Source organism: Elephantulus edwardii, unplaced genomic scaffold (genome assembly GCF_000299155.1).
Source record: "Elephantulus edwardii isolate Elephantulus edwardi_28Jun2011 unplaced genomic scaffold, EleEdw1.0 scaffold00080, whole genome shotgun sequence".
In the NCBI taxonomy this organism is placed as follows: Eukaryota; Metazoa; Chordata; class Mammalia; order Macroscelidea; family Macroscelididae; genus Elephantulus; species Elephantulus edwardii.
The window spans coordinates 3,142,533-3,169,256 of record NW_006399830.1 but is presented as its reverse complement, the minus strand read 5'-3'; the positions used below and the strand labels follow the sequence as shown (position 1 = coordinate 3,169,256).

The 26,724-nt window shown below is 53.1% G+C and overlaps 1 protein-coding gene across 1 annotated transcript in view; it reads right to left on the bottom strand.

Moving 5' to 3' along the window:
- Positions 1–26,724, bottom strand: part of SDK1 (sidekick cell adhesion molecule 1) — a 613,965-nt gene that overhangs the window by 189,783 nt on the left and 397,458 nt on the right. Inside the window, exons 9-13 of the mRNA XM_006889744.1 lie at positions 22,772–22,966; positions 17,608–17,724; positions 16,760–16,927; positions 13,507–13,609; positions 8,221–8,397 (exon numbers count right to left, since the gene is read on the bottom strand). Coding sequence (XP_006889806.1) covers positions 8,221–8,397; positions 13,507–13,609; positions 16,760–16,927; positions 17,608–17,724; positions 22,772–22,966 — 760 coding nt within the window. The remainder of the gene's footprint in view (positions 1–8,220; positions 8,398–13,506; positions 13,610–16,759; positions 16,928–17,607; positions 17,725–22,771; positions 22,967–26,724) is intronic.

Sequence of the window (26,724 nt, the reverse complement as noted above, 5' to 3'; positions counted from 1 at the left end):
ATCATTATTGTAGAACTAATATGAGGATCCAAGGGGGGTGTTTACTCGTAGGGTCACACACACTGATGGCTGGAGGGTGCACTGGGGAAAGGAGAGCAGAAAGACTGGTGTGAAAAGCAATGACCTTTATGAACTTTGTAAGTAAAGCAGTATAAAATGTAAAAACCCCTGAGAACTCTGAGAGGTGGGAAGAGGGGCGCCAGGAGGATGCTGTCAGCTCCCTGGAGCAGATGGCTGGTGGAAACCAAACCCGTCTGAACCCTCACTCAGATCACAGCAGGAAGAGGCACCTCTGGGTGCCCATGCCACCTGCTTAGCAACGCAAAGACCTTTATAATACGTGTGGGAACAGCAAACGGTTTCCTTAAAAGATAAGTTTTGGTTGGAAAATTCGAGCTTGGAAAATTCTTGACTGAACCATCAATAATAGAGAAATGAGGCATAAATGTATTCAGAACCCTTTGAGAAAGTCTTATCTCCTGGAAGGGGATTGCTGGCTTACCTCGGCCAGCGTGGAAGGGGCTGGATGGTGAACAGGAGTGAGTCCCAGTCGGTGACATGCAGACAAATGGGAAAGACAGTGGCAGAGAGGAGTGCCAATGTGGCCCAGTGCTGAGTCACCGTGTCCTTAGAGAAGAGCGGGGACCGCGCCATCAACCAGTGATTCCATCCTAACAATGTCAGCAATGAGGGAGCTAGCCCAGCACACCACCACCACCACCACCACCACCACCACCACCCAGCAGGCTGAAAGCACATGAAGCTAGGTATGTTTGAGAAAAACAGTTTAAAAAAAAGAAAAGAAAGACTGAAGAGCAAATAATTGGTAAAATCGTGGCTATCAGGGAGAACTGAATTGGCACAAGAGGATCAGATAAGTATTTTTTTTCCTATATAAAAAGCGGTGCTCCTTTAACGTGAAAATAATAGCTTGGTCAAAGCCATCTTCTGTGACTTCTTGGTGAAGATGAAGATGATGAGGGCTAGATAACTCGCGGGAAGCGGTATTAAATTGTTCGCTGCTTATTATGGCTTTGTCAGAGTCGTTTTTATTGAAAGCAAGCTGCGGAGCCGCCTCAGGCCCATCTTCCTGTGTGCTCTGTAAATGAGGTTTTCTCTCTGCTCCAGGCTCCACAGACCTGAGCTTCTGCTTGAGGGGAGCGAAGAGGCAATGCTAATTGGGTCTTTAAGTGATTTAGCAATTAATCAATCCCTAAAGCGTCAGGAGCCCAGCGCCTCTGTTGCAGCTCAATGCAGGAAGATGCTTTGGCAGACCGGCCCTTCACGTGCGAAATTTCCAACATGGCGAGACACGCCTGCAGCACTGGCTGAGGGCAGTCCAGGCACAGAGGAGAATTCGGACCCTCTGGACCGGGGAACCTTCTCCTTCAGAGAGCCAGATGGGCCCACACTCTCCATCCCTCCCCATCTCAGAGTGTGGACCATCAGTCCTCCACTGATGTTGCTGGAACAGGGTATCAGATAACACTGTGCAGAACAGGAACCCTAGAGCATGAACTGTGCTCTTACAGTCTCGTGACTACGGCTGTGTGAATAGAACAAGGGGGAACTGGGTTAAAATCAGGACAGGTGGGCGTCGGTGGTATTCTTTCACTGTACTTGTCTATCTGTATGCTGTATGTTTGGAAGAGCTGGACTACATGAAGAAGAATATGGCATTAGGAATGGAGGCAGAAGATGCATCACCGACCTGTGCTATGCAGATGACACAACTGACCTTGTTGCAAGTGAAGCTAAAAAACTACAGCCTTCGGCATGGACTACATCTCACCACAGAGAAAGCCCCTCACAGCTGGACCAACAGGCACCGTCATGGTAAGTGAGGAGACCGGTGTTTGCCTTTCACTTGGGTCCATAATCAACTCCCATGGAAAGAGCAGTTGGGAAACCAAACAAGATGCTGCCTGAGGCAAATCGGCTTCCAAACCACCTTAGCAACGCGTTCAAAAGCAAGGATATTGCTTTGAGAACCAAGGTGCCCATGGTTAAACCATGGCATTTTCAGTCACATATGCATGTGGAAGCCGGACAACAAATCATGAAGACCAAAGAAGAAATGATGTCTTTGAATGATAGCCTCTGCAAAGAAGACCCCATGGACTGTAAGAAGAAAACACACAAAACTATTTTGGAAAAATATGTTCAGAGTTAGTTGAGATTCTTAACAGCTTTAGTTTGCTTGGCTCCACAATCAACAGCCTTGGCACCAGCAGCCAGGAAATCAAAAGATGGATTGCATTGGTAAAGTCGAGTGTCAGAGACCTCTCCAGAACACTGAAGAGCCACAATGTAGGTCTGGAGACTAAGGTGCATCTGATACAGGCCATGGTCTTTGCAATTACTTGCTATGCATCAGAAAGCTGGGCAATGACTAGGGATGATAGAAGGGGAATTGATGCCTTTGAGCTGTGGTGGTGGTGAAGAGTATTGAGAATACCATGGACCGCTAAAGAGAACAAACAGATTCATCCTAGAGATGGTGAGACCAAGCTACTCCTTGGAGGCAAGGATTCTGAAGCTCCTTCTGACACACTTTGGGCATGTTGCATGGAAGGACCAGTCCTTGGAAAAGAACATGCTTGAGAGGGCGGAGGGACAGCACAGGAAAGAAAGACCGTGAATGAGATGGACTGATTCAGTGACTGGGTAATGGGGGTAGGTGTGTCAGAGACAGTAAGCCTGGATCAGGATTGAGCAAGGCTCAGAGCTGTTGTATATAGGCTCATTAAGGGTTGCAGGTGACTTGAGAGCACATAACAACAATAATGCCTAAAGTATTCCCTAGAGGCGAGGACAGAGCTGCTTCACCTCATTTGAGCAGGTGGAGCTGTTCTCTGGAGAAGAACACCATGCTCAATAAAGCAGAAAGTCAACCAAAAAGAGGGCCGCCTTCAACGAGCTGGACCAACACAGTGGCTGCAGCCGTGGGCTCCTGCACAGCAGAGACAGATTGCGCGGATGGACGGCGCAGCAGAGCAGCCTTTCCTGGTTATACACCACGTCCACGTCAGTGGCAGCTAGCAACAGCAGCAGCAACCACCACCGCCACCTGTAGGGAAGAACACCAGCACACCTGGTTCCAGTAGAGTGGGGTTCTGAACCCCTGGCCTTTCTTTTAGCAGCTGAGAGCTTAAGCCATTGGGCTCCTACAGCGTCGGAACAGCTTGCCTGTGGGCTGGCAGTGCGATTCCTTGCCGCTAAGCCACCAGAGCTCCCTACGTATCCACATGGATCCATATAAATGGCAGGGAAACCACAAAACTGAGAGTCACTGGAGAGGACCCGGGGGCTCAGCCCTTACGGCTGCCCAGGTTTAGAAGTCCCCCAGCGGCTCCCAGGAGGAAGCAGAGGCAGGCGGTGGGGTCCCCGGCCACACATCACAGCTCCAGCTCTACCATCTGGGTGACCTGGTCAACCTTCCCTACTGCAGGCCTCAGTTTTCCTGTCTGTGCACTGGGCGCACTAGTGTTTACCTCAAAGGGTTGTGAGGAGTGATTCATGAAATCCCTGCAGGAACCCAGCTTAGACCAGCCTCAAAATAAGATAGGCTGGCCAGCTGTCAGGTCAAGGGAGAGCTGAGGTTTGGTGACCTCAGTGAGTTAGAGACCTGTGCTCGGGGTGTGCTAACAGCTGGTTTCTCAGGAGCACATTGCCAGGCTTTTCTTCCTAGGTACCTCAGGTTGGATTTGAACTTCCAAATTTTCTGTTAGCAACAAAATCTGTTAACCATTTTCAGACTCACAGAAGCCTCACATTTTTAAAAACCAGACACCACCAAGCTGGCCCTGAGGAGTGGTTCTGACTCCCATATCAGTGGAACTGGCTCTCAGCTTTCTGAGGCTGCAGACCTTTCCGGAAGCAGATGGCCCCCATCTTTCTCCTGCAGAGGGAAAGCTGGCTTCCAGTCACCACCCTGAGGCTGGCAGCCAAGTGCTATAACCACAGCACCACCAGGGCTCACTAATGCTGGAAAATAGCCTCTGAAATACTATCCACACGGCACGTGCTGGTCTCTTGTTGAAGCCACTTCTCGTGCTCCGGCTTCTGTTCACGGAAGTAACTTTTCAGTCCAGTGGACGGGCAAGGACAGAGGGCAGGCGGGTGCCGGCTCCCAGCCCCTTTGAAGGACAGAGCTTACAGGTAAGCAGCCCTCAGTCGCTTCTGCACTAGGGGATCTCCCCCACTTGCTCATCTACTGTTCTGTGTTGTCTGAGTAAATCATGGAATGTGCCCCAGCCTCATCTGGAAGCTCTCTGAGAAGTTTCAAACGCCCTGTGACTGTGAGTTATTATCACCCTCATCACAGCCGTCGGCACGGGTGCTGCCGAGTTTAGGCTTGTTTGGCTCCAAAGCCACCCCACAGCCTAACCCACAGGCCTGCAAATGTGCTCAGATTCGGAAGACTGGAGAGTTTATTACGCCAACGATTCACAAGGAATAACTGTGTCCCAAACCATGCCATTTCCAGTTTATACTCAAATTGGTCTGAACCACAAATCTGCAAATATTTCTATATTTAGAGAGAAAGTGATTTACCATTACAGCCAGCCTATTATTTTCTAGATACAGCAGCATTGATGGGGGAAATGTATTTTACTTAGAGGAAATCAAATAAGCAAATAGCGGGGAAGGTATGTAAATCAGCGCAACATAAAAAGTGTACAGAATGGAAAGAATGCGCCTTGCTGGAAAGATGCAATTTGGCTCTGCTGCCAGAGTCCATGAAATGCTAGCACGCACTTACTTGAAACCAATGACAGATGGGACGAGAGTTCCCAGAGGTTTCTTTACAAAAGCAAACAGTAAGGTGGGCTGGGTGAAGTCACTGGTCACATCCACCAATAGAAGAACAATCCAGGCCGGGGCGTGGAGGGAGACTGGCAGGCACGTGCCACCGGGCACAGGGATTTGGAGTAGTGGACACCTTGGTTCTTGGCTCTGTCCTCTGAACTGCCTTAATTATTCAGGAACAGAGGCTGAGGCTGGCTCTCAAGCCTAAAGGCCAGTCAGGACCACTGAACTGTACGTGGAGACTGTGGAAAGGTGTGTGCTCTGCTGTGTCTCCTCCACGACAATTAAAACCTACTGCACCGGACCGCCTGGACCTTCTGCTTCTCTCCTAGGCTACGGGGCACTGCGACAGATGAGGGTACCAACCTTCAAAGGAGTCATGCTGGAGACAGTCTGTTTTGTTACATGCCCTCCAATTGGGCCTGACTTACTGCCCGGTCCTGTCCTGTGGCCCTGCGGTCCTGTGGCCCTGCTCTGTGACTCCATGGTCCTGCCCGGTCCTCAACACCTCTGTGGGTCCTAGGCACACCCATACGGTCACTGTGTCAATCCGTCTCACTGAGGGGCTTCTTCTCTGACCCTCTAGCCAACGTGGCACCCTTCTCTCAGCATGAGCCCCTGCAGTAACATGTTTAAAGTGAGAAGTCTGACTATCTTTGCATCTGGCTGCACCTTCTCTAAGACAGACCTGCCTGTTCTTTGGACAGTCCAAGGCATATTTAATATTTCTTGCCAACCTCACAATTCAAAGGCATCAATTCTTCTTTGGTCTTCCTTATTCATTACCAACTTTTATCTGCCTAGGAGGGGACAGGGAGTACCACAGCTTTGGTCGGGTGCGGGCAGCACCAGCCTGGCAGGTGGTGGGGCTTATCCCTGGCACTGAAGGTACAGCCCAAGGCTGAGGGATAAGTGGAGGAGCGCATCACCAACCTCTCACGCCCACGAGCAGGGTGGACGAACGCACGTTGTTTGTTTGCCCCATCATGATGCCTACGTGCAGCAAGCACATCCACCACCTGCTGCGTAACTGCTGTTACGACGTGCTGTGGAGTCACTGCGACCCAGTTAACCACAGCTCTGAACCTTGGCCCTTCCTGGCCAATCTCACTGTCTCTGATACACCTGGCCCCTTTGCCATTGTCCTTATGTCACTCCACCGTGCCCAGTGTCTTCCTCTCCTGCACTGACCCTCTACCCTTCCAAGCATGATGTCCTTCTCCAAGGACTGGTCCCTCCTGGCAACATGCCCTAAGTACGGGAGATGGAGCTTCAAAACCCTTCCCTCCAAGGAGCAACCTGGTTTCACCCTCTCCAGGAGACCTGTTTGTTCTCTTGGCAGTCCACAGTATGTTTGATACTCTTCTCCAGCACCACAACTTAAAGGTATCGATTCTTCTTCTGTCACTATCCATTGTCCAGCTCTCTGATGCATAGCAAACAATTGAGAAGACCATGGACTGGATTGCACCTTAGTCTCTAGACTGACATCATTGCTCTTTAGCACTCTGGAGAGGTCCTTGACAGTAGATTTTCCCAATGCAATTCATCTTTTGATTTTCTGACTGCTGGTGCCAAGGGTGTTGAATGTGGATCTGAGCGAGATAGGATTGTAAACAGCCTCCATTTTTTCTCCACTTATCATGATGCTGCCTATGGCCTGGCGGGGAGGATCTTTGTTTTCTTGATGTTGAGATGCAATCCACACTTAGCTGACTGAGTACCTAGCAGGAATTCTTTTCTTCTTAATGTCCTTGGTGGGCATCTTTGGGTCTAAAAATAAGTGAGGCACAGCCCCAATCCAAGTGCCCCTTACTGTCTGTGTGTGTGGAGGCCTTCCTGGATCGGGGTGAGCGGCCTTCTGGGAGGGCACTGCATGCGGTGCATGGAGGGACCGTGGGGTGTGTGCAGCTGGAGCCCCGACGGCTGCTCTGCTTTCATGCCTTGCTTGCTGGTTAATGTTTGTACGTACGCACTCAGGGGTCTCTGTGAGGGCACCGCGTGCAGTGTATTGTGGGACCGTGGGGTGTGTGCAGCTGGAGCCCCGACGACTGCTCTGCTTTGATGCCTTCCTTGCTGGTTAATGTTTGTAGGGATGCCCTCAGGGGTCTGTGGGAGGCACAGTTAAAACAGCAAATAAATGCACATTGGGAAAGGAAAGCCCGGCAGCAGGCGTTTCCACCCCAGGCTCCACGAGCAGACGGAGTGAGGGGAGCCGAATAGCACAGTAAAGATGAGGGCCCCTCATCTGGTGCTCAGAGCCCCGAGCAGGTGGAGATTGGAAGGAGGGGGCATCTGATTGCTATTTTCACAATTTTGAAAGAATTTCAGGCAAGTATGCATTTACCCCCAGAGCAGCTCAAGCAAGTGTGCAGATCGCCTGGCCTCCAGTGATGGTGTTGACTCAGTGGGGCCACCGTGACGGTCCACCCGGCTGCAGGCCGATAAGTGAAAACATGGACTCTGGTCCTGGGGCTGGAGGTTATCTGATCTCGTCACTGTGTGATGACAACAGGGGGTCGATGAGCACACAGGACGTGTTACTGTTCACAGACAAGCCGCTGAAGGCCATGGCTGGGCGGGGTAAAGCTCAAGGCTCTGCAGGAAGGTCACGGGCTTCCACCAGCGGTGCGCCCTTGGGAAGGTTCGTTACTGCCAGGTGCCGTCGAGTTGAGGACGACTCACAGTGTCCCGTGAACCACCATGCTGCACCCTGCCCCGTCCTCCTCACCATCTCCGACACACTGGAGCCCAGGCCGTCAGCCCACCTGGTCGAGGGCCTCCCTCACTCGCCTCACTCTTCCCAGCGAAGGTAAGCCCTGCCTTAGAGACCCAGCGGAGACGCCGTGCTCTGTCCACCGGGTCACTTTGGGATCGGCTGGACGGCAGTGCTTTGGGTTTTCTGGTTTGGTTGGAGCAAACGGGAACACACCCGGCTGAGAGGGCAGGAAGAAAGCCTGGGGTTTGGCTCCTGGAACATCAGCCCCCCGAGAACGTACGGGACATGGCTCACCCCTCACACACACCAGGTGCCCAGGAGGTGGGGTGGACCCCGTGGCGTCGGAGGTAGCAGTGAGAGGGCCTCACCCTGCTGACTCACATAACACGGCATCGCGAGTCCAGGGACAGTCGTTCCAGGAGCGACCCCTGGGTGCCCCAGTGCACGCAGCCTCGGGGCTCTGGCCGGCACGGTTGATTCTGAGCAACTCCGTGAATGGCAGAGCACAACAGTCCCGGTCTGCGCCCTCCACAGGCTCCTGGAGTGGCCAACGCCACAGTGTCACGCCACCTCACTGAGGGTCTTCCTCCTTCATGGACCCTCTACTCCACCAGCATGGCGTCTGTCCCCCTCACCCGACGGGAAGGGACATTAGCAGACAGTGACACCTCCCCACGGGGGATACTCACATCACTTCCAGACGGGCGGTGCGGGAGTCGTTTCCTCCCTGGGAGACGAGCTGGCAGGTGTAATCCCCGATGTCCCCCGACCACGTCTGACTGATGACCAGGGACCCGTCCCTCTCCACCATGATCCGAGAGCTGCCGGAAGGGTTCATCACCACACCGTCCTTCTTCCAGACATAGCTGTGGGCCAGGCAGAGAGAACAGAGTGAGAGGAAGCACAGAACAGACTCGAATCCCTCCCTGCCTGCTGGGACACAAGGTACCAACCGCCTGCACCGAAGGATGTTTCTTCGGATAGCGTCCGACCACATGCTTCCACTGTTCCCATGCTGATCACGCTGCTACCCTGAAAATCCAAAATGCGTACAGCGCACTCCGATGGGCTAGTCATGGCAAGCTATCTCAGAGGCGCCGAGTGTCTGGTGGTTCAAATCCACCCGCAGCTCCAAGGGAGAAAGGTCTACTTATGTCCTCAGCAACCAGAGAGTGAGTTTGGGCTTTTGAGTGATGCACGCCAGGAAAGTGTCATTGTTACGTTAAAATGGTTCGCTGGTCCAGAGATGCTTCTTTACTGCCCTCTGTGCACTGAAGGTCCAGCCAAGCGTGTACCACACAAACATTTCATTAACAGCCACTTGACAGGAACTGGGCCTGACTGACCCAACTTAGCTACAGCTCGCTTGCGATCTGGGGCTGCCTGTACGTCATGTGGTGTCCATACAATGTCCACATCACCTGCCGTCGTATTTCACAAACGGGATGTGGACAGTACAACAAGCGATGCGTGGACGTGTGAAACATGCTGCACTGTGCACTTCAGCGGGGAGGGGTTTTGTGTTGTGTGAATTCTACCTTAATCTTATAAAGAAAAGCCAAGCGGGCAGGTCTCTGGGTAGTAACACAGAAACAGATGCTGAAGATATAAACAGAACATTGAGATAATTGGAGAGATCTATCTGGGCCCTTGTTTTGCGATGGGAAGTTCATGGGATCATCACATCCATCACCGACAAAGATTGTATCTAACAGTCCTGGCCCGGGAGGGCCCTGGGAGAGAAGGCTGCTGTCTGATAGGAGCCAGTCCATTTTAAAACATTCTTGGTGTGGAATTACTCAATTCTTGGGGAAAAAAAATATATCATCTTTCCACATTAATGCGTTTCCTTAATTTAGCCATTCTGTCGGACTGTCCTTAAAAATGCACTTCCTTCTCTTTCAATCTTTATCTGAGTCAATTTTTGGACACATCCCTTTGCCAATAGTGAATTAATTAAGAGTCCGTCCAGTCTTCAGACAGCAGTGGGCAGGCGCCAATATTTATTGCTTAGATGGGATGAAAGGGCTGGTTTGCTGTTTGAATAATTTGATTAGATTTTTTAAATGTCCTGTCCTTTAAAGCCTTAATATGCACACAGCACAGACATTTACAAAGCCCAGCGCTCAGCTGTCCCTGTGACACTCACAGTCTGAGCCCCCTGTTGCCCTTTGAGGCCTCAGGACCCCAGACCTCTGCTGTCCTTTGACTCGCTCATGGCCCCGGTTGGCGGCTGTCCTTTCCCTGTCACTCCTGGTGACCCTGGATTGGGGCTGCGTGGCTTGTTCTCTTCAGATGGAAGACCGCACCCCTCTTTCTGTCCTGGGGAAGCTGGTGGATTCTAAGAGCTGACCTTTCAGTTACATGCAGGGCTTCACCACTAACACTTCTTATGTACGAGCTACGTGTCAAACACGGTCACCCAGGGACAGCACAGGCCCGCTGTTACAGGGGGAGCTAGGAAACAGCTCGCTCTGCGAATCAGCTGTGGTGTCACGGAAGGCTGGGCGCTTTGGGACAAGGAACACCAGGAAGCAAGACCAATTTCCATCTCAGTAAGGAGACTTCTCAAAAGTTCAGAAGAGCCCTGGTGGCACAACACTTAAGCACTCAGTTGCTAATCAGAAGGCCTGTGATTTGAACCCATGAGCCTCTCCGAAGGACAGACACCTGGATGTCTACTTTCCTCAAGATCAAAACAGACAGCAAGGCTGGCCCCGTGCCCTCTGTCCATTCTGATCCTGGTGGCCGCCTCTGCGGGTTGCAGACCTTTACCGGACGGGACCGGGCACGCCTCTCCCGTCGGAAGGGCTGCCTTTAGTGAGCAGCGCACCATGTCTGGCACCAGAGCGGCGTGCAATCCAGACCGTGGCCTGAAACGCTGCAGACAAGCTCTACCTGCCCCCTGGGGCTGGGGTGTGTTGGAGCCGACTGGGGCACCGCCTTGGAACTGGACGTTCCTGGGCTTGGTTGTCCCGGAGGGCCCGGACTGCGCAGAACCACACGGCTCCTTCTCAGGCCCGAGACTCCACACAAGGACTCCGCAGAGCACACAGCTCGGGCTCTGTCTTCGGTTCTGCATTCAACACTCTGGCCAGATGGGAAGCAGAGGTCCAAGGGCGACTAGGCAGCCAGCTAGCAAGTCTGCGCCGTGAGCTCTGGGGAATGCCAGTGAGGCGGTCGCTACCGGGGAAGCGAGAGGCCAGGTGTGCTGAGGCCAGAGCATGAGGTCTGTGTGCACAGCCATGCCTCAGCCTCCACACTCAGAGGACAGTGTCCCCACAAGCAGGGAGGACGCTGACCGGCCCATCCTGCTGACGGCAGGCCTCTTCACCGAAGGCCAGAAATCACTTGGGAGACGCCCTCTTTCTTCTCAGATTTATTCCAAGGCTGATTCGGAGCAGCTTCTTGTCGGGCACAGCTCCTCTCTGACGGCCAGGAGCTGACCGCCCTGCCTTCACGTGAAAGCTCATGCTTTTCAGCAGCATGTCCTGAGACCACACAGGGACTGCCCAGTGAGCCCTGAGCCATGGCGACCCTGCACGTCACCGCAGATCTCTGTGTTCCACAGGTCACCAGTGGCCTAGATTACCAGGCCTTGCTTTCTCGGAACCTCTGGTGGACTTGAACCCCCAGCCTTTCTGTTAGTTGGGGAGCACTTAGCCTCTGGTGCCACCGAAGGACTCTGGTGTTTGCTTCCCGTAGGTTCTAACGCCTAGTGATCCTGTGTGCACTGTCATGGTCGACACTGGGCTTGAACCCACGGCCTCGGCCACCATGTGGGTCCCTCTGCCCGAGGCTCTTCCTGCTCTGCCAGACATGGTGTCCTCCTCCAGGGCTGGTCCCTCCTGATCACATGTCCACTATAAACGAGAACAAGCCTCACTGCCCTCGCCTCTGGGAGCCCCGTGGCCACTCTTCTTCCCAGACAGGACGGTGGGTGCTTTCCGAGGAGTACGGCGCGCCCCATGCTGCCCTCCCACACCATAATCCTGACGCATTCACCAGTCTTCGGTCTTCCTTATTCATTCTCCAGCTCTCACACGCACACGACACCTCTGGGAGCACCCCGGCTTCGGTCAGAGGCACCTTCGTCCTCAATGGGCACCTTTGCTTTTGAACACTTTCAAGATGTCTTTTGCAGCAGCTCTGGCCGATGTAATGTGTTCTTTTGATATTGGATGCTGCTTCCATAATCACTATGTGGAGCAGACAATTCAAGAGGTGGGACTACATGAAAAAGAACGCAGGACCAGGGCTGGAGGAAGGCCCGTCAGTCAGCAAGCTGTGCAACGCGGACGACACAGCCTGGGCGGACGTCACAGCCTGGGCGGACGACACAGCCTGGGCGGACGACACAGCCTGGGCGGACGTCACAGCCTGGGTGGACGACACAGCCTGGCTGGCTGAAAGCAGAGATGCAAAACACCTAATGAGAAAGCTCGAGGCCACAGGCTTCTGCACGGCCTAGACCTCAACGCGAAGGACACGCAGTCTTCACAACTGGACCGTTAGGCAACATAACGAGAAAAGAAGAAAACATATTCAGGTTGTTGCAGATTTCCGGTCACTTGGATGGGCATACGAGACAGCTGGGGTGGCACGTATAAGACAAACGTCAGTTGCTGTAAAGTCAGTGCTGGTCTCGCGTGTGTCATAATGGGACATTCAAGGAATTCTTTGGAGGACCAAGTCTGTCTTCCCAAGCACCTCTGGATGATGTGAACTTGTAGCCTTTCAGCTGAGCCCTTTAACCAAACATCTGTCCCCAGGCAGCCCACCACGGCCAGTCAGGCAGCCAGTTCCAGGAGCTGTGGTGTGAGGACAACTGCCCAGGGTGTCTCCATGGGGCCAGCTGTGCTGTGGGGAGACTGCTCAGGGGGCTTCCACAGCTGTAGTCTGTCTAGAAACCTTCTTCTGCTCTGAGGAGGGGCTGCTTATTCCAACCACTAACCCAAAAGCTCCCAGCCAAATCCTTTCCCCGGACATTCCAGGCTCCACGAGCAGACAGGAGTCTTAAAGCTCCGAGTCACCCAGTTCCAGTCTCCAGACGCCGTCGTTAGAGATCATCAGGCCCATGGTGATCCACAATGACCCACACAGAAGAGATAGGACGCTAGCCACGTCCTGCTCCCACCATCTCAGGAAGGGACCACCTCTTCTCGCTTGCCTGTTAGTCCCAGTCTTTGCCAAGAACGGGAACCTGCCAACACGGCCAGAGCGAATCCCGAGGCCTCATCATCCTTGCCACCGTGGAGTGGCCTGATCGACTTCCTTCGAGGCAGGGTGGTTCTTCTGACGGGCCGTGCTGTTTTAACACTTCACCAACACAACTCAAAACCATCGATTCTGCTTTGGTTTTCCTTATTGTTGTTAAATTTCACAAGAGTAGGAAGCAGCTGGCAATACTATCTAGCTTGGGTCACATAAACCTGTCCTTAAAACGGCACCCTGCTCTTTTCTCCTTTAAAGAGGGCCTTCACGGGATATCTGTCCACTGCAACATGCCCTTTGATGCCCAGAAAGCAGGAGAGAATGTGCCACTTTCCTTCCACAGACAGGCCCTCCTCCTGCCCCTCCCTCCACGACGGGAGCAGGCCCGGCCCGTGGGGAGCCCGCCTAAGTGCCCACAGCTCCCGTGGACGCTGCGCTGAAATCCACCCTGGTGCGTCTAGACCGCTTCTCATTCGGTGTCAGCCTCTGACAGGTTCCCTCAGAGAGCGGACTGACCTGGGCCGATTCCCCCGCTGCACTGGAGCCATGAACCCAGCTCCCTGTAAACGAACGATTCCCGAGGCCCGAGTGAAATGGGATTTGTGGGGCTAATGGGAGCTCCCACAACCGTGAGATGCCAGAATTGGTCAACTGAAGCTGAGATCAAAGTTCCCAAACACTCTTTTCATCTCAGCATCCCTGGGAATACTGCAATATTCACGGCGATGTTCATAGGTTACTGAGTATCGTAAGGGGCTGACCGGATGGAGACCCTGGGGTCGTGCGTCGCTCCACAGTGCAGTGTGGCGGTCGTCCCCTTAATCACCACCCCGTCCTCTGGAGGGCGAATGATGGACGTGCGATCTGCAAAAAACCAAAACAAAACAAAAAACACACAACTCAGACAGAATTGCAAGTAGAGTACCGCCTCCCTCAGGGGTAACAGATGGGTCATCTGACACCAAAACCTATTATGTCTTCTCTCTCGTGAAAGCACACAAATGGAAGTGCTTAGAAATGTCTGGGGGATGGCAAGTCCCCTTTTTGTATTACAGCAGAGTGAGTCAAGCCCCCTGCCTCTCCTAGAGCACCCTGGGACCCTCAGACACTCCCACGAGAAAGTTAGCATTGAAATGAGGGCACCAGAGTAAAATCAGGAACACCAACCACCAAGAAGCCCGGCCGCCAAGTGGGTTCCAAGTCAAAGCAATGCTGCGTGCTACAGAGCAGAGCTGGCTCCACAGAATCCCCGGCTGTAACTTTTGCACAAGCTGTTTGCCAAGTCTATCATCAGTGGTCCTGGTGGGTGGGTTCAAGCTACTAAACTTTCAGCTGTAATTGAGTACAAACATTTTGGACACCCAGGGCTCTGTGGCAACATCTGGGAAGTTCTACATGAACCTACATGAACACAGTGGGCAAATCTGCTGCAAAAGATCTTTACAGCGTTCAAGAGCAAGGATGTCACTTTGAGGTCTAAGGTGCACCTTACTCAAGCCATCGTGGTACTTTCAATCACCACACGTGCATGTGAAAGCTGTGCAATGGTTAAGGCAGACTGACTGGATATGCCACGGGCACCGGAACAAACAAATGTCTTGGAAAAGGCACCCCTCAGATCTGAGGATGGTGAGATGCTGGCTCACATGGACATCGTATCTGGAGGGGCCAGTCTCCGGAGGAGGACATTACGCTTGGTAAGAACATTACGATTGCTTGTCCCCTGACCCCGCTGGTCAGGTGACAAGAGGAGGCCTTCAATGAGATCGAATGACACAGTGGCTGCAGGATGGCCTTAAACGTAGGCTGCGGTGATGAGGGCAGCTCAGTACCGGGGGTGTCCCTTCTGTCAAACACAGAATCACCAGGAGTCAGAAGTGCTGAGACGGTGCCGAAAGCACACGTCCTGTTGGTGAGGTCCAGAGCTCTGACAACAAACGTGGTTTGTGATTGGCTGCTCACACACAGGTTGGGTGGCTGAACGTCCCCAGATGCTCCCTAAAACTGCACACGTGGGGGCAGTAACACAGCCAGCGACAACGCACTGTAAGGCCGCCCTCCACGTTCTTCCCGGGCTCATCACCGCTTGGCAATATCCATCACAACAATCACAAAGATGGTATGAAGAGCTTAAGGGGCTGTGAGCTTATGAGAATCGGGGGGGGGGTGCAATTTTGGAGAGGCTGAGGATGCACACAGGCCTTGAGGAATGCCGTCAACATGAAGGAAATGCTCACGTGGACACTGCTGAGATGGGAGCTGCTCTGCCAAGCAGGTTCTCAACAAGACCAAAACTAACCACAGGTGGACCACCTGGACCCTGACTTCTTTTCTAGGCCTCAGAGACAGCTTTGCTGTCAGTGGAGATGAACCTTCCAAGAGGTGGAGGGTTCATGCTGCTCAGGGACTGACCGGCGGGTGGAATGGGTCTTCTATCAGGTCCCGAAGGTACAACAGAAGACTAACCGGTGTACCTGAAGTTGGAAGACAAGCTTGCTAGCTCTGCGGGGGCCGGGGATGGGGGGAAGGTCCTCTAACCTTAGTTTCCTTGAATATAAAAGGAAGATACAAACATCACAAACCTTTGTTCAGGCTAACCTAGCTAATGCATTAAAATATGAGCCACAAAAACGTTCCAGTGTTGGGATAATTTCCAACCTTAGCAAGCCTGTAGAATTTTCTGGTTAACTATCTATAGAGATTCAGACATTACTTCTTTTTCAAAAGCTTTTCCTACATACAATTAATTTACAGAAAAGTATGATGAATTATGACTGGATAATTGAATCAACCACAAGACAGAATGTAAAGGGTTTTTTTAATGTTCTTGATGCTATTGTGAGTATCTATATTAATTTCTTTTAACCTCACACTATTTTTAGCATGCCTAAGAAATTAAAAGGGTCATTTTTCAAAGTGGACACCAAGCATAGGAGACACACGAAGTGAAGCACAACGACCTGGTTTTCCTAAAGGAAGGCATCTTAGCAGATGATTCACCCAAGCAAGTTCAAAACATTCTCTCCTTACGTAGACGGCTTAGGAAAGTCTGCTAGAGCGAGCTATCTCTTGCATTTTTGAACAATGACTTTTCAGTAACGTGTATCTGAATGGAGCAGAGAGAAGAATACCCTGGTAATTGAAGCTAATAAAAGGAGGAGGGGTGTGAGGTCTGGTGCTGCAGCCTTGCATTCTGGAAAATAATTTGTTCTGCCTTTCAGAAACGTATAGATAAAATTAGGAGAGGCAAAAGCAGGAGAAAGAACAAGGACCTTTCTTTCAGTTTACTCTGAACAGAGGAAAAAAAATACTCATATTTAATGAAGTCAGAAGAGATAGTTAACTGATAATGGTGATAAAGCAGGAAAAAAAATACTTTCCCCAGGACCTGCATGCTTGAAAGCATTTTCTTAAAGTTCAGCAACAAAACAACAAGCATGTTATCTCAGTTGTTGTTCAATCAAGTCAGTTGTGACTCACAGCCCCCTGCTTGACCCTCCAGGACAGCACCAAACACCTCTGGACCCCACTGTCCGGCTGCTGTGTCCACTCGACACCAGTGTCCTCATAGTCTCCACTGGTGTAGGCCCATGGTCCAGCTGCTGTGTCCACTCAACCCCACACTGTCCTCTCAGTCACCACTGGTCTAGGCATACAGTCCAGCTGCTGGGCTGACCCACTTCATTGCGGGTCCTTCCCTCCCCTTTTCCTGTCTCTCTAACTAGAGCAAGAATGAGATCTTTCTCTGGGGAACTAGTCCCTCCTGATAATATGACATTTTAAAAAGTCAATCATTCATCTCCCCTGAAATGTCCCCATTAAACTTTTGAATACATTTTCTAATTATGCTTTTGGAAACGGAAGAGATTAATTCCTCAACAGATTTCTGTGAATGATTTGTAAAAATAATCGGGCTCTTTGGAGGGAACTGGGGCATCCAAGGACATGCTGGAGTCGGGCAGTGACTCGGTGGCCAACCGCGAGTGACGGGGTTTCAGGAGGGGCAGTCCTTACTCCATACGGTGAGCTCGGCTGAGGCATCCAGGGAGCCCTCGGAGTTGGTGGCGAAGCAGGTATAGTTGCCGGCGTCCTGGAGGAAGACTGGGGTGATCTGCAGACCCCCGGACTCAAGAAGCATGAACCGAGGAATCCGCACGGAGCCGCTGGCCAGGACCTGGGTCCCTGCGGACAAGGGAGGAAGCAGGAGTGTGAGGGGTACAGCGCAAGAGGGGAGGGCCAGGCCCAAGGGCCCTGTCAGGAGCATTGCTGGGCCACACGGTCGGAATACAGACAGCGTTTACACACAACAGCAGCGTTTCCTCCTCACGACAAAAGTCGAGATGCTGTCACATCCCGTAACAGTGACGTCCATGTCTATGACTATCTTTGGGAGGTTAAGCATTTGAAAGGCCTATCAAACACACTGCCTTTGAGTTAAATTCGTTGCCTAGTGACCCTGTAGGACAGAGTGGAACCGTCCCAGGGGTTTCTACTCTTCCAAGCACAGGCTGCCCGTCTTCCTCCTGGGAGCCGCTGGCAGGGGCCCTGAGGGACTGATAGAGAGTGGGCAGAGATAGTGCGCTGTGGCCCCTTCCCACGGCCCAGCCCGCCCCTCCAGGCCAGGGCAGGGCAAATGAGATTTGCACAATGATGGCCAGTATTATTGAACCTCTTCGTGGACCACACGCCTCACCTGCCCTCCTCACCTGTGTGTCCTGGTCCCCAGGCCCCGCCTGCTGACCAGTGTCCCCATGCTCATCTTGTCTGAAGGAATGAGCAGCTGAATCCTAACGGCCATCACAGCCCTGCCGAGGCGCGTTTCCTCCCCCAGCCATGCAGTCAAGAAGCCGCCAGGGCCTCACCTCTCCTCCAGGTGATGGTGGGCTTGGGGGCTCCAGACACCATGCACGTGAGGGTGGCCGTCATTCCATCTGTCACCATGGTGTCCTCTGGGCGCCGAGTGAACGTTGGGGCGATATCTGTATCGAGAAATCCACTCATTGGTGTGCTGTCCCTCCAGCCAAGCTGGGGGACGTCCCAGATGGGACTTTTAAGAGCCAATCAACAAGATGAAGGTGGCAGTGAAAAATGAAAACCTGCTGGTGCCACTGTAACCCTTCATTATGCGTCTGCAGGGAACTGCCTGTCTTTGTTTACAAGTGGAGGGGAAATGCAGCCTCCCCAGGGGGTGGGCGTTCGAAGCGGGAAGTGCAGAGAGCAAGGAGAGTGGATGCAGGTGAGCGGTCCCCATAGGCGAGAACGCAGGGCCGGGCGTCCGCCCTTTAGACTACAGCCCACAGTGGTCAAGTCCATTCTTGCTGACGAGACCCTGCAGGACAGAGCAGAACTGCCCCTCGGGGCTCCCCGGCTGCCACATTTCTGGGCACAGCCTCACCTTCCTCCCACGGAGCTGCAGGGCTGTTTAAGGCCCTGTCGGTTGCTAGCAGTTCAGTACTTAGCCCAACGTGCTACCAGGGTTCCTTGCTTACAACCACAGCAAGCCAGCTACACTCAGGGGGTTCTGCACAGGAGGCCCTCTGCTGGGGCTGGGGCTGGGTACAGTCCAGCTGCCCTACTCGCAGTGTCCTGCAGCACAGAGGGCCGCGCTGTGGCCAGTCAAAGCCCATCTCCACAGAAGCAGCCTGTCAGAGCCTTCTGCCAGGAAGGAAGTGCTCAGGTTAGAGTGGACAGGACTGCTTAACCACAGGGGTGCCAAAGAGCAAGGCTGCTGCCCCCCAGGATGGAGGAGATCTGCCCCAGTGAGGTGCCCACACAGCTGGGGCTCTCCTGCGATGGGGTGTCCCCACCTGGGATGAGGTGTTCCCTCCTAGGACGGGGTGTCCCCTCCTGGGGTGGGGTGATCTCTCCTAGGATAAGGTGTTCCTTCCTGGGATGGGGTATCCCCTCCTGTGCTGGGATGTCTCCTCCTGGGATGGGGTGACCTCTCCTAGGATAAGGTGTCTGCTCATGGGACGAGGTGGCCCCTCCTGGCAGGAAGTGTCCCTGAGGATGTGTACTCTCTTCTCCAGTCACGGTCCAGCTTGAGCACTGCCCCTCAGAGAAGTGTACACGTGACTGTCCAGTAGGGCACGGCTGGCCCCTCTTCCTCCGAGCGCACACCTCCACCTGTGCTCATCTCGTCCTGGTCCTTCCCCACCACAGCCCTCGTCCAGAGCACAGCTGGCCCCTCCGACCTGCTCACTCACCTTCCCTCAGGAAACACAGGTTAAGAGAAGGAATAAATACTGACTTGTACATGTGTCCTCCCTGCCTCCCTCCCTCCTTCCCTTCCTTCTTTCCTTCCTCCCTCCCTCCTTCCCTTCCTTTCATAAAGGGTGTTTTAATTTGAGAGGGGAAATGTCTGTTATAAAACCTAACTTTAGGTGTGTGCCCTGCTCCAGTTGCCACGGTGACCGGTGACTTTGTTTGTTTCAGAGTTGACTACCCTCCAGGTGCCGGACACACGGAGTCCTGGAGGAGGCAGGAAGCTGAAGCTGCCCATCCTCAGTCCTCATTGTCAACCACCAGGCCTTCTCCCGGGCCTTGTTGTTCCTGTGTGTCCTTGGGTTAACCCCGAATCACAGCAGCCCTACAGGACAGGGCAGCCCGCTGAGTGGGCTCAGTGCTGGACTGTCAACAGGGCGGTGGGTGGTTCGAGCCCACCAGCCTCTCCGAGGGAGGAGGAGGGAACTTCACCCCGCCCCGCACTCTAAGATGCACAGCCTCAGAACAGGATGGCAGGTCGCCACCTGTCAGAATCAAGCCCACTGCAGTGTGTTTGACTTGGGGTTTTATAGGACAGAGAAGTGCTCCAGTGGGTCCCCAAGGCTGTTGTTTTGGGTGAAAGTAATATTATAGAAGCAAGTCTCTGGGTCTTTTTCAGACAGAAGCAGAGGGATTTGAACTGCCCACCTTTCAGGGGAAGCCAAGCTCTTAACCACTGTTGTTATTATCTTTTTTCTTTTTTTTTCCACTGTTGTTGTTGTTAAGTGCTGTCAAGTAGGTCTAACGACTCGAGGAACAACAGACCTGAAGTCTTTCCTGTCCTGCACCATCCTTCGTGTCCTCGACACTTTTCTATCAATCCATCTCCTTGAAGGTCTTCCCGTCCTTCACTTTGCTCAATCTTTCCGTGAGTTATGCCCCTTCCCAAGGAAGAGTTCTCCTAACAACATGTCCCGAAAATATGTGAGATGAAGCGTCGCCATCTTTGCATGTAAGAACATTCTGGTTGCACTTTCTCCAAGACGTATCTGTTTGTTCTTTTGGCTGTCCATGGGGTGCTCAGCACTCTAACATCACAACTCAACTGCATCTATTCTTTTTCTGTCATCCTTATTAATTGTCTGGCTCTAAAACATACAGCATGTGACTGGAGCCTGAATCAGGCACACCTTAGTCTTTAAACAAATATCACTGCTCTTCAGGACTTTGGAGAGGTCTCTGACAGCACAGGACTCTTTTCTTCTGGACCAAGTGTTGGCAAATTTCAGTCCAAGGGCCAAATAAAGTTTGTTATCTGTGTTTGTAAATAAAACTTTATTGGAACACAGCCACACTCCCTGCTAGTTTACCGACTTTGGTGGCTTCGTTCTGTAACAGAAGAGTTAAATTGTGGGGACAGAGATGATGTTCCTCAAAGTCCAAAATATTTACTGTATTTCTCTTCAGAGAGAAGGTTTCCTGACTTCACCCCAGTACATCCTGGTCTGAAACCGTGAGATAGGGTACAAATAATCTAAACTGATCAAAGCTCAGCTTCCAGCAAGTGTCCCAGTACCTCTGGCTACTAGAACAGAAATGCCACACGTGGATGGATCTGACACACAGAGCTGAGGCTAGAAGTTAGAATTCACAGTGCCCGCTCCAGGGAAGTTCCCTCTGTCGGCTGTGGTCCCCTCTCAGGTAGCTGGGTCCTCTGGGGGGCTCAGTGTGTGTTGACATCCCCCTCCCCTGGGTCTAGAAGGTTCTTAGCAAAGACACATGGGCCCAAAGGCCTGCTGTTCCTGGCTCTTCCTGGATACCAAAGTACCTCCCTCTCTGTTCCCAGCTCTTTTCTGTGGTCTCTCATGAGATCAAAGATGGTGCGGGCCAGGCTGAGGGAGAAACCTCTTACACAAACCAAGGTTATGGTGGGACTGAGAATGCTGTCACCACCTTTCTTACCACTGATTGGCTTATCAGGTCACTGGGCATGACCAGTGATATTTGCCACATCCCTCTATCCAAAACACTGAGAATCATGGCCCAGGAAGCAAACGCGCATTTTGCTGCTGTTGTTGTTAGATGCCACCATGGGAGCATAGAGTGTAACATGTTAGAATGCTAAAGGTCGGCAGTTCAAATCCATCAGTCGTTCCCTAGGATGAAGATGGGCAGTCCTCTTCCTCAAGGATTTCCAGCCTCAGAAACTCAATGGCAGGGTCACCACGAGCCTCACTGGACTCAACGGCCCTGGAGCTGAGGTTCTACTCCACGTTACGGAGGCGATACGACAACTGCTGCTGTCAGGTGCCGCTGGGTCAGCTCTACCTCCGTGACCCCGCGCACACACGGGCCTGCGCTGGCCTGCACTGTCACCAATCACTGTCATTGTCACTGCGCCGTCCATCCTGTCGGGGTCTTGCTCTCCTTTGCCCACCCTCCACCTCTCCCAGCATGGTGGCTTTTTCCAAGGACTGGCCCCTCCTGACAGCACGCCCAGTGGGACAAGTGGCCCCTGTGAGCGGATACAGTACCCCCAAAACCTCCCTTCAGATTTTCAGGAGAAGGGGCCACTGTTAATGAGCGAATAAAAGAGAGTCACAAAAGAACTGGAAGTGCTCACTAAAGTGGGCAGAGCGTGAACACAGACAACAGGGAAAGGAGAGAGCAAAGGGTCGGTGGGGCCGCTCACCCAGCCGTCATTCTAGTTTCGGCCTAAAACTCAGGCTTTTGTTTCCAACTCTCCTCCGGGGTGGCGGGGGAGGCCCCCAAGTGCAAACCCTGCCTCACAGGACAGCAGTGCGTGGTGGAAGTGTGGGGTGTCTTCGGGGTGCCTGGAGGCTGAATGGTGTCTTGTCCTCACTGCCCCCCCATCATGTCAGCAAAAAGGGGAAGCCCCTCAAAGAGACGGCCTGGCACTGAGGCTGCCCCAGTGGGGTCCTGTGCAGCAGGGTGGTGGGCCAGGCTTTGCTCCAGGGTCCACAGGGTCGCTGTGAGCAGGAGCTGGCCTCACAGCACCAACAACATAAACCCCCACCTGTGGGTGTGACCCACACAGGACAAGGCTCTGCTCTGACAAACCAGCGAGGCCAGGCCCTGTAGGGAGCAGCCAGCGAGGGACTGTGTGTGACGGATTTAGAGACGTGAGCAGAGGAGACTGACCCGGAAGCAAAGACGGAATCACGGTAAGGTTACACCCCGCAAGGGACTGTGTGTGTGAAGGACTTAGAGATGTGAGCGGAGCTGACCGACCCGGAAGCAAGGACGGAATCCCTGCTTTTGAGTCGGCTCTGCCTCCCCGGGACCCCGCACAGCGCAGGACTCTGAGGGGCTTCCAAAGCTGTAATCCCCATGGAAGCAGACACCTCCTCTGGTTCCTCGATGCTGCTGAGTTTAAACCATCAGCCGTCTGGTCAGCAGCCGGATCCTTTAACCACTGTACAGCCCAGGCTCCTTCACCAAGTAAAACCAGGCTGACAAGGTCATGTGTAAATTACAGGGAACCAGGGCACACGGGGCTACGAAGGTGACAGGATCCACCCCTGGAACCCACAGAGAGAGCCTGCCCTGGACCTGGCATCCCGAATTCAGACTTCCAGTCTCCTAACTCGTGAGAAAACAACTTTGTTTGTCAAAGCCACTCCCCTGTGGTGTTTCTGTGTCCTGACACTAGACAAGGACAGCATGTGACAGCTCTCCTCAGAACGGTCACCTCTGGCCACCAGTTCCTCCACTTGTTAGGGGAGAAAGGCTGGATGCAGTGACTGAGGCTGGTCCACAGCGTGGTCCTGTGGTCTTGCTATGCCAACGGGCAGTACTCACTGGTGACGTCCAGGTAGGTATGCGTCTGGATCTCCCCGCCTTGGTTAATGGCAAAGCACTGGAAGATTCCAGAATCTTCCGGATGCAGCTTCTGGATGCGCAGCCCCCCACTCGAGAGCACTTTGTAGCGGGGATGCTGGAGCTTGGTGATGGCCACAGCATCCTTGTACCATTGGAGGGTGGGCAGCGGGACCCCTGTGTTTTGAGAGAGAACACAGAGCATTAAAATCCAGTAAAACATGTCTCGTAAGACCTCTTTATGTGGGTCTGCCTTACACTGAGCAAAGGGGTCTCTAAAGCACCACAGAGCAAGGATGCCACTTTAAAGACTAAGGTGCCTTACACCCAACCATGGCATTTTCAGCGGCTTCATATTCATGTGAAAGTTGGACAACAGATAAGGAGACAGATGATAGATCGATGCTTTAATATTATGCTGCTAGTGGAGAGTATTGAACTGGCAGGGGACGAGCAAATCTATCTCGGAAGTGCAGGTAGAGCGCTTCTTAGAAGCAAGGACCTGGGGCTTTGTCTGCATGCTTTGGGCATGTAATCAGCAGAAGCTGGTCTCTGCAGGAAAAGCAGAGGGTCCGAGAGAGGAAGACCCTCGCCGAGGCAGACGTAGTGGATCCAACAGCAGCTTGAGCAGAGCAGGGCGTGGCAGGGCGGTCAGGACTGGCCAGCGTCCTGCTCTGCTGTGCGCAGGTCAGTGTGAGGGGGAGGGCGGTCAGGACTGGCCAGCGTCCTGCTCTGCTGTGCGCAGGTCACTGTGAGGGGGAGGGAGGTCAGGACTGGCCAGCGTCCTGCTCTGCTGTGCGCAGGTCAGTGTGAGGGGGAGGGCGGTCAGGACTGGCCAGCGTCCTGCTCTGCTGTGCACAGGTCACTGTGAGGGGGAGGGCGGTCAGGACTGGCCAGCGTCCTGCTCTGCTGTGCGCAGGTCACTGTGAGAGGGAGGGCGGTCAGGACTGGCCAGGGTCCTGCTCTGCTGTGCACAGGTCAGTGTGAGGGGGAGGGCGGTCAGGACTGGCCAGCGTCCTGCTCTGCTGTGCACAGGTCAGTGTGAGGGGGAGGGAGGTCAGGACTGGCCAGGGTCCTGCTCTGCTGTGCGCAGGTCAGTGTGAGGGGGAGGGAGGTCAGGACTGGCCAGGGTCCTGCTCTGCTGTGCACAGGTCACTGTGAGGGGGAGGGAGGTCAGGACTGGCCAGGGTCTTGTTGTGTTGTAGAGGTCAGGACTGGCCAGGGTCTTGTTGTGTTGTAGTCAGGACTGGCCAGCATCCTGCTCTGCTGTGCACAGGTCACTGTGAGTGGCAGGGCGGTCAGGACTGGCCAGGGTCTTGTTGTGTTGTAGTCAGGCCTGGCCAGGGTCCTGCTCTGCTGTGCACAGGCCACTGTGAGGGGGAGGGGTCTGGATGACATCTAACCACAGCGTGGGTCGCGGGCAAACGGCTGAAACGGCAATGCTGTGCAGCCACCGGCTCGTGTGAGCCCTTCCAGCCCTGCCATGCGGCGGTCACGCTCATTGAACATGGGGAGCCCGGCACAGCGTGGAGGGTGGCACGCCCGGGCTCTGCGTCTCGGCGTCTGCAGGTTCTATGTTGTGTAGAAAGACACACTATGGGCTCCGAAGGTGCCTGTGGTCAGGGCCAACACCTGACAGATGCCTGGTGGCCTTCCTGCACAGGGTGGACCTTGGGAGGCTCAAGTCTAGCTGGATGCCCTGCTTGCCTCTCTGGTGGGTTTCCAAGTAAGACAGAAGACCACCTTCTCCTGCCTTCTCCTGACCCAAGGAAGGCCAAGCCCACCTGAGAAGGGGCCACAGAGTAGCAGACAGATCCACTCGGACTCAACTGAAGCCCACAGACAAGGTGCTTCAGGAGTGCGACTGGCCCGAGTGTGCTGCTGTGGGCCCAGGACAAGGTACTGGCATAGTAGGACCCCGTTCCAGAGCAAACTTCTGATGTGGGAGATATTTAGCCAGAATGTTGCTGCAAAAAAAGGGTGGTGAGGCCTCACCTCATGCACTTTAGACATGATATCAGAAGGGACCATCCTTGGGGCAGGCCAACACTCTTGCTAAGACAGGGTCAGCGAGAAAGAGGGGGCCCCTCTGGCAGACTACTGTCATGTGACCACAGCAGTGCGCTAGGCAGAGCAGTGACAGTGCAGATACCCACAGGGCCGGCAGGAGTCAGAACACACTCAATGGCACAACAGTGGCAGCGTCCTTGAACTCGGGTGGCCTGTACCTAAGTGTCCCAGAACGCAAAATACGTACAATGGGCACAGACGTGATCCTCGCTGAAAAGTGCACCCCTGTCTCTTCATTCAGGATGCTCTGCAGGTGCACAATGTCTTCCTTAATGAGCGAAGTTAATGCCACGGAACTTTTCAAGATAATGTATTTGCAGATTCTGTTATTTGCCTTAATTATGTTTCCTGTCACTTTTCATTAGATCAGCAAATGGGAAAAGAAAAAACCAGCCTCCATTTTAAGGTAAAAGCATAACCAATTCATGTTCAGCCTCCTAATAGAAATTACATGATGTAGCTTTCTGAGAGAACAGCCACTTTTCCATGCTGTTATAGTTTCCGTGTCAAAATTAACAGAGAGCAGTAAATTATATGATTGCAATGCGCCGCTGGAGAGACACTCAGCACACGCTTCTCTGTCGACTTCACCACCAGCTCGCCCTGCAGAAACCGGCAGAGAGAGCACTCCCTTGTCAATGGGACAGTTCAAGGTTGTCATTTATTGGGAAATAATTGTTAGTGCATAATGGACCAGGAACATTTCTATTTTTGGAGCCATTTAATCCATAGGCAGTAACTCATCCCTGGTAAGGTTCCTCCCAGGCACTTCTGAAATCTTGTTGTTGTTTTAGGTGCCATTGAGTCCAGTCCGACACATAATGAACATCAGATCTGAACCCTGTCCCATCCTGTCCCATCCTAACACTTCCAGACACACTAGAGCCCACTGTCACAGTCACTGGGTCAGGAGACCTGGTTGAGAGTCGTCCTCTCCTTTGCCGACCCGACCCTCTGTCTTTCCAAGCATCACATCCCTCTCCAAGGAAAAGCCCCTCCCAGCAATGTGCCTGAAGTGTGTGAGACGAAATTTCAGCATCTTTGCCTCCAAGGAGCACTCTGGCTGCACCTTCTCTGAGAGGTGTGTGTTCTCTTGGAGGTCCATGGGATGGTCAGTGCTCCTCTCCAACAACAGAGCTCAAAGGTATCAGTTCTTCTGTCATCCTTATTCACTGTCCAACTCTCAGATGCAAAGCATGTGATCAGAAAGACCATGAGGTGAATCAGATGCACCTTAGTCCTCAAACTGCCATCATTACTCCTCAGTAATTTGGAGAGGTCCCTGACTGCAGACCTGTCCAGTGCAATGCTACTGATCCCCCTTTGCTGGCACAACGAAACATAAGCACTCTGGATATTTTATAGCTTCACTACCACCCAAATTGTTGGCCTTAAAAATCTGGGGTTTACGCAAAGGAGAGAGAAGAATGTGCCCCAGTTAAGAAAACACTTCCATTTAAAATTTGCACTGTGTCCTTCTCCTTCGGCTCCCACATCCTGAACTAACTTGGCACCAGGCAGCGGGCTGGAGTGTGGGTTCCCTCCCTATGGCGGGTTTTACACCATGTCCCTCACCCTCCTCTCCCCAGTCCCGAGGGGCCTGCCCTGTGGGTTGGGGTTTGCCGTGAGCCTGGAGGACAGGAAGGTTGGCCTCTCCTCATTTGGGACTTCTGTTTCCATGGGTAAATATTCTTCCTCTCATTAACAGATAAACAAAGCTCCACAAGGCCAAATGCATCTCTGGATCACACATCACCCAGGGCTTCCCTGAGTTCTGCCCCAGGGGCTCTGTTGTTGCCCCTCTTGCTCCACAGCTCCCACCCGGCCCTGCAAAGACGTCCCCTTCCCCCCTCCACCAGGGACCC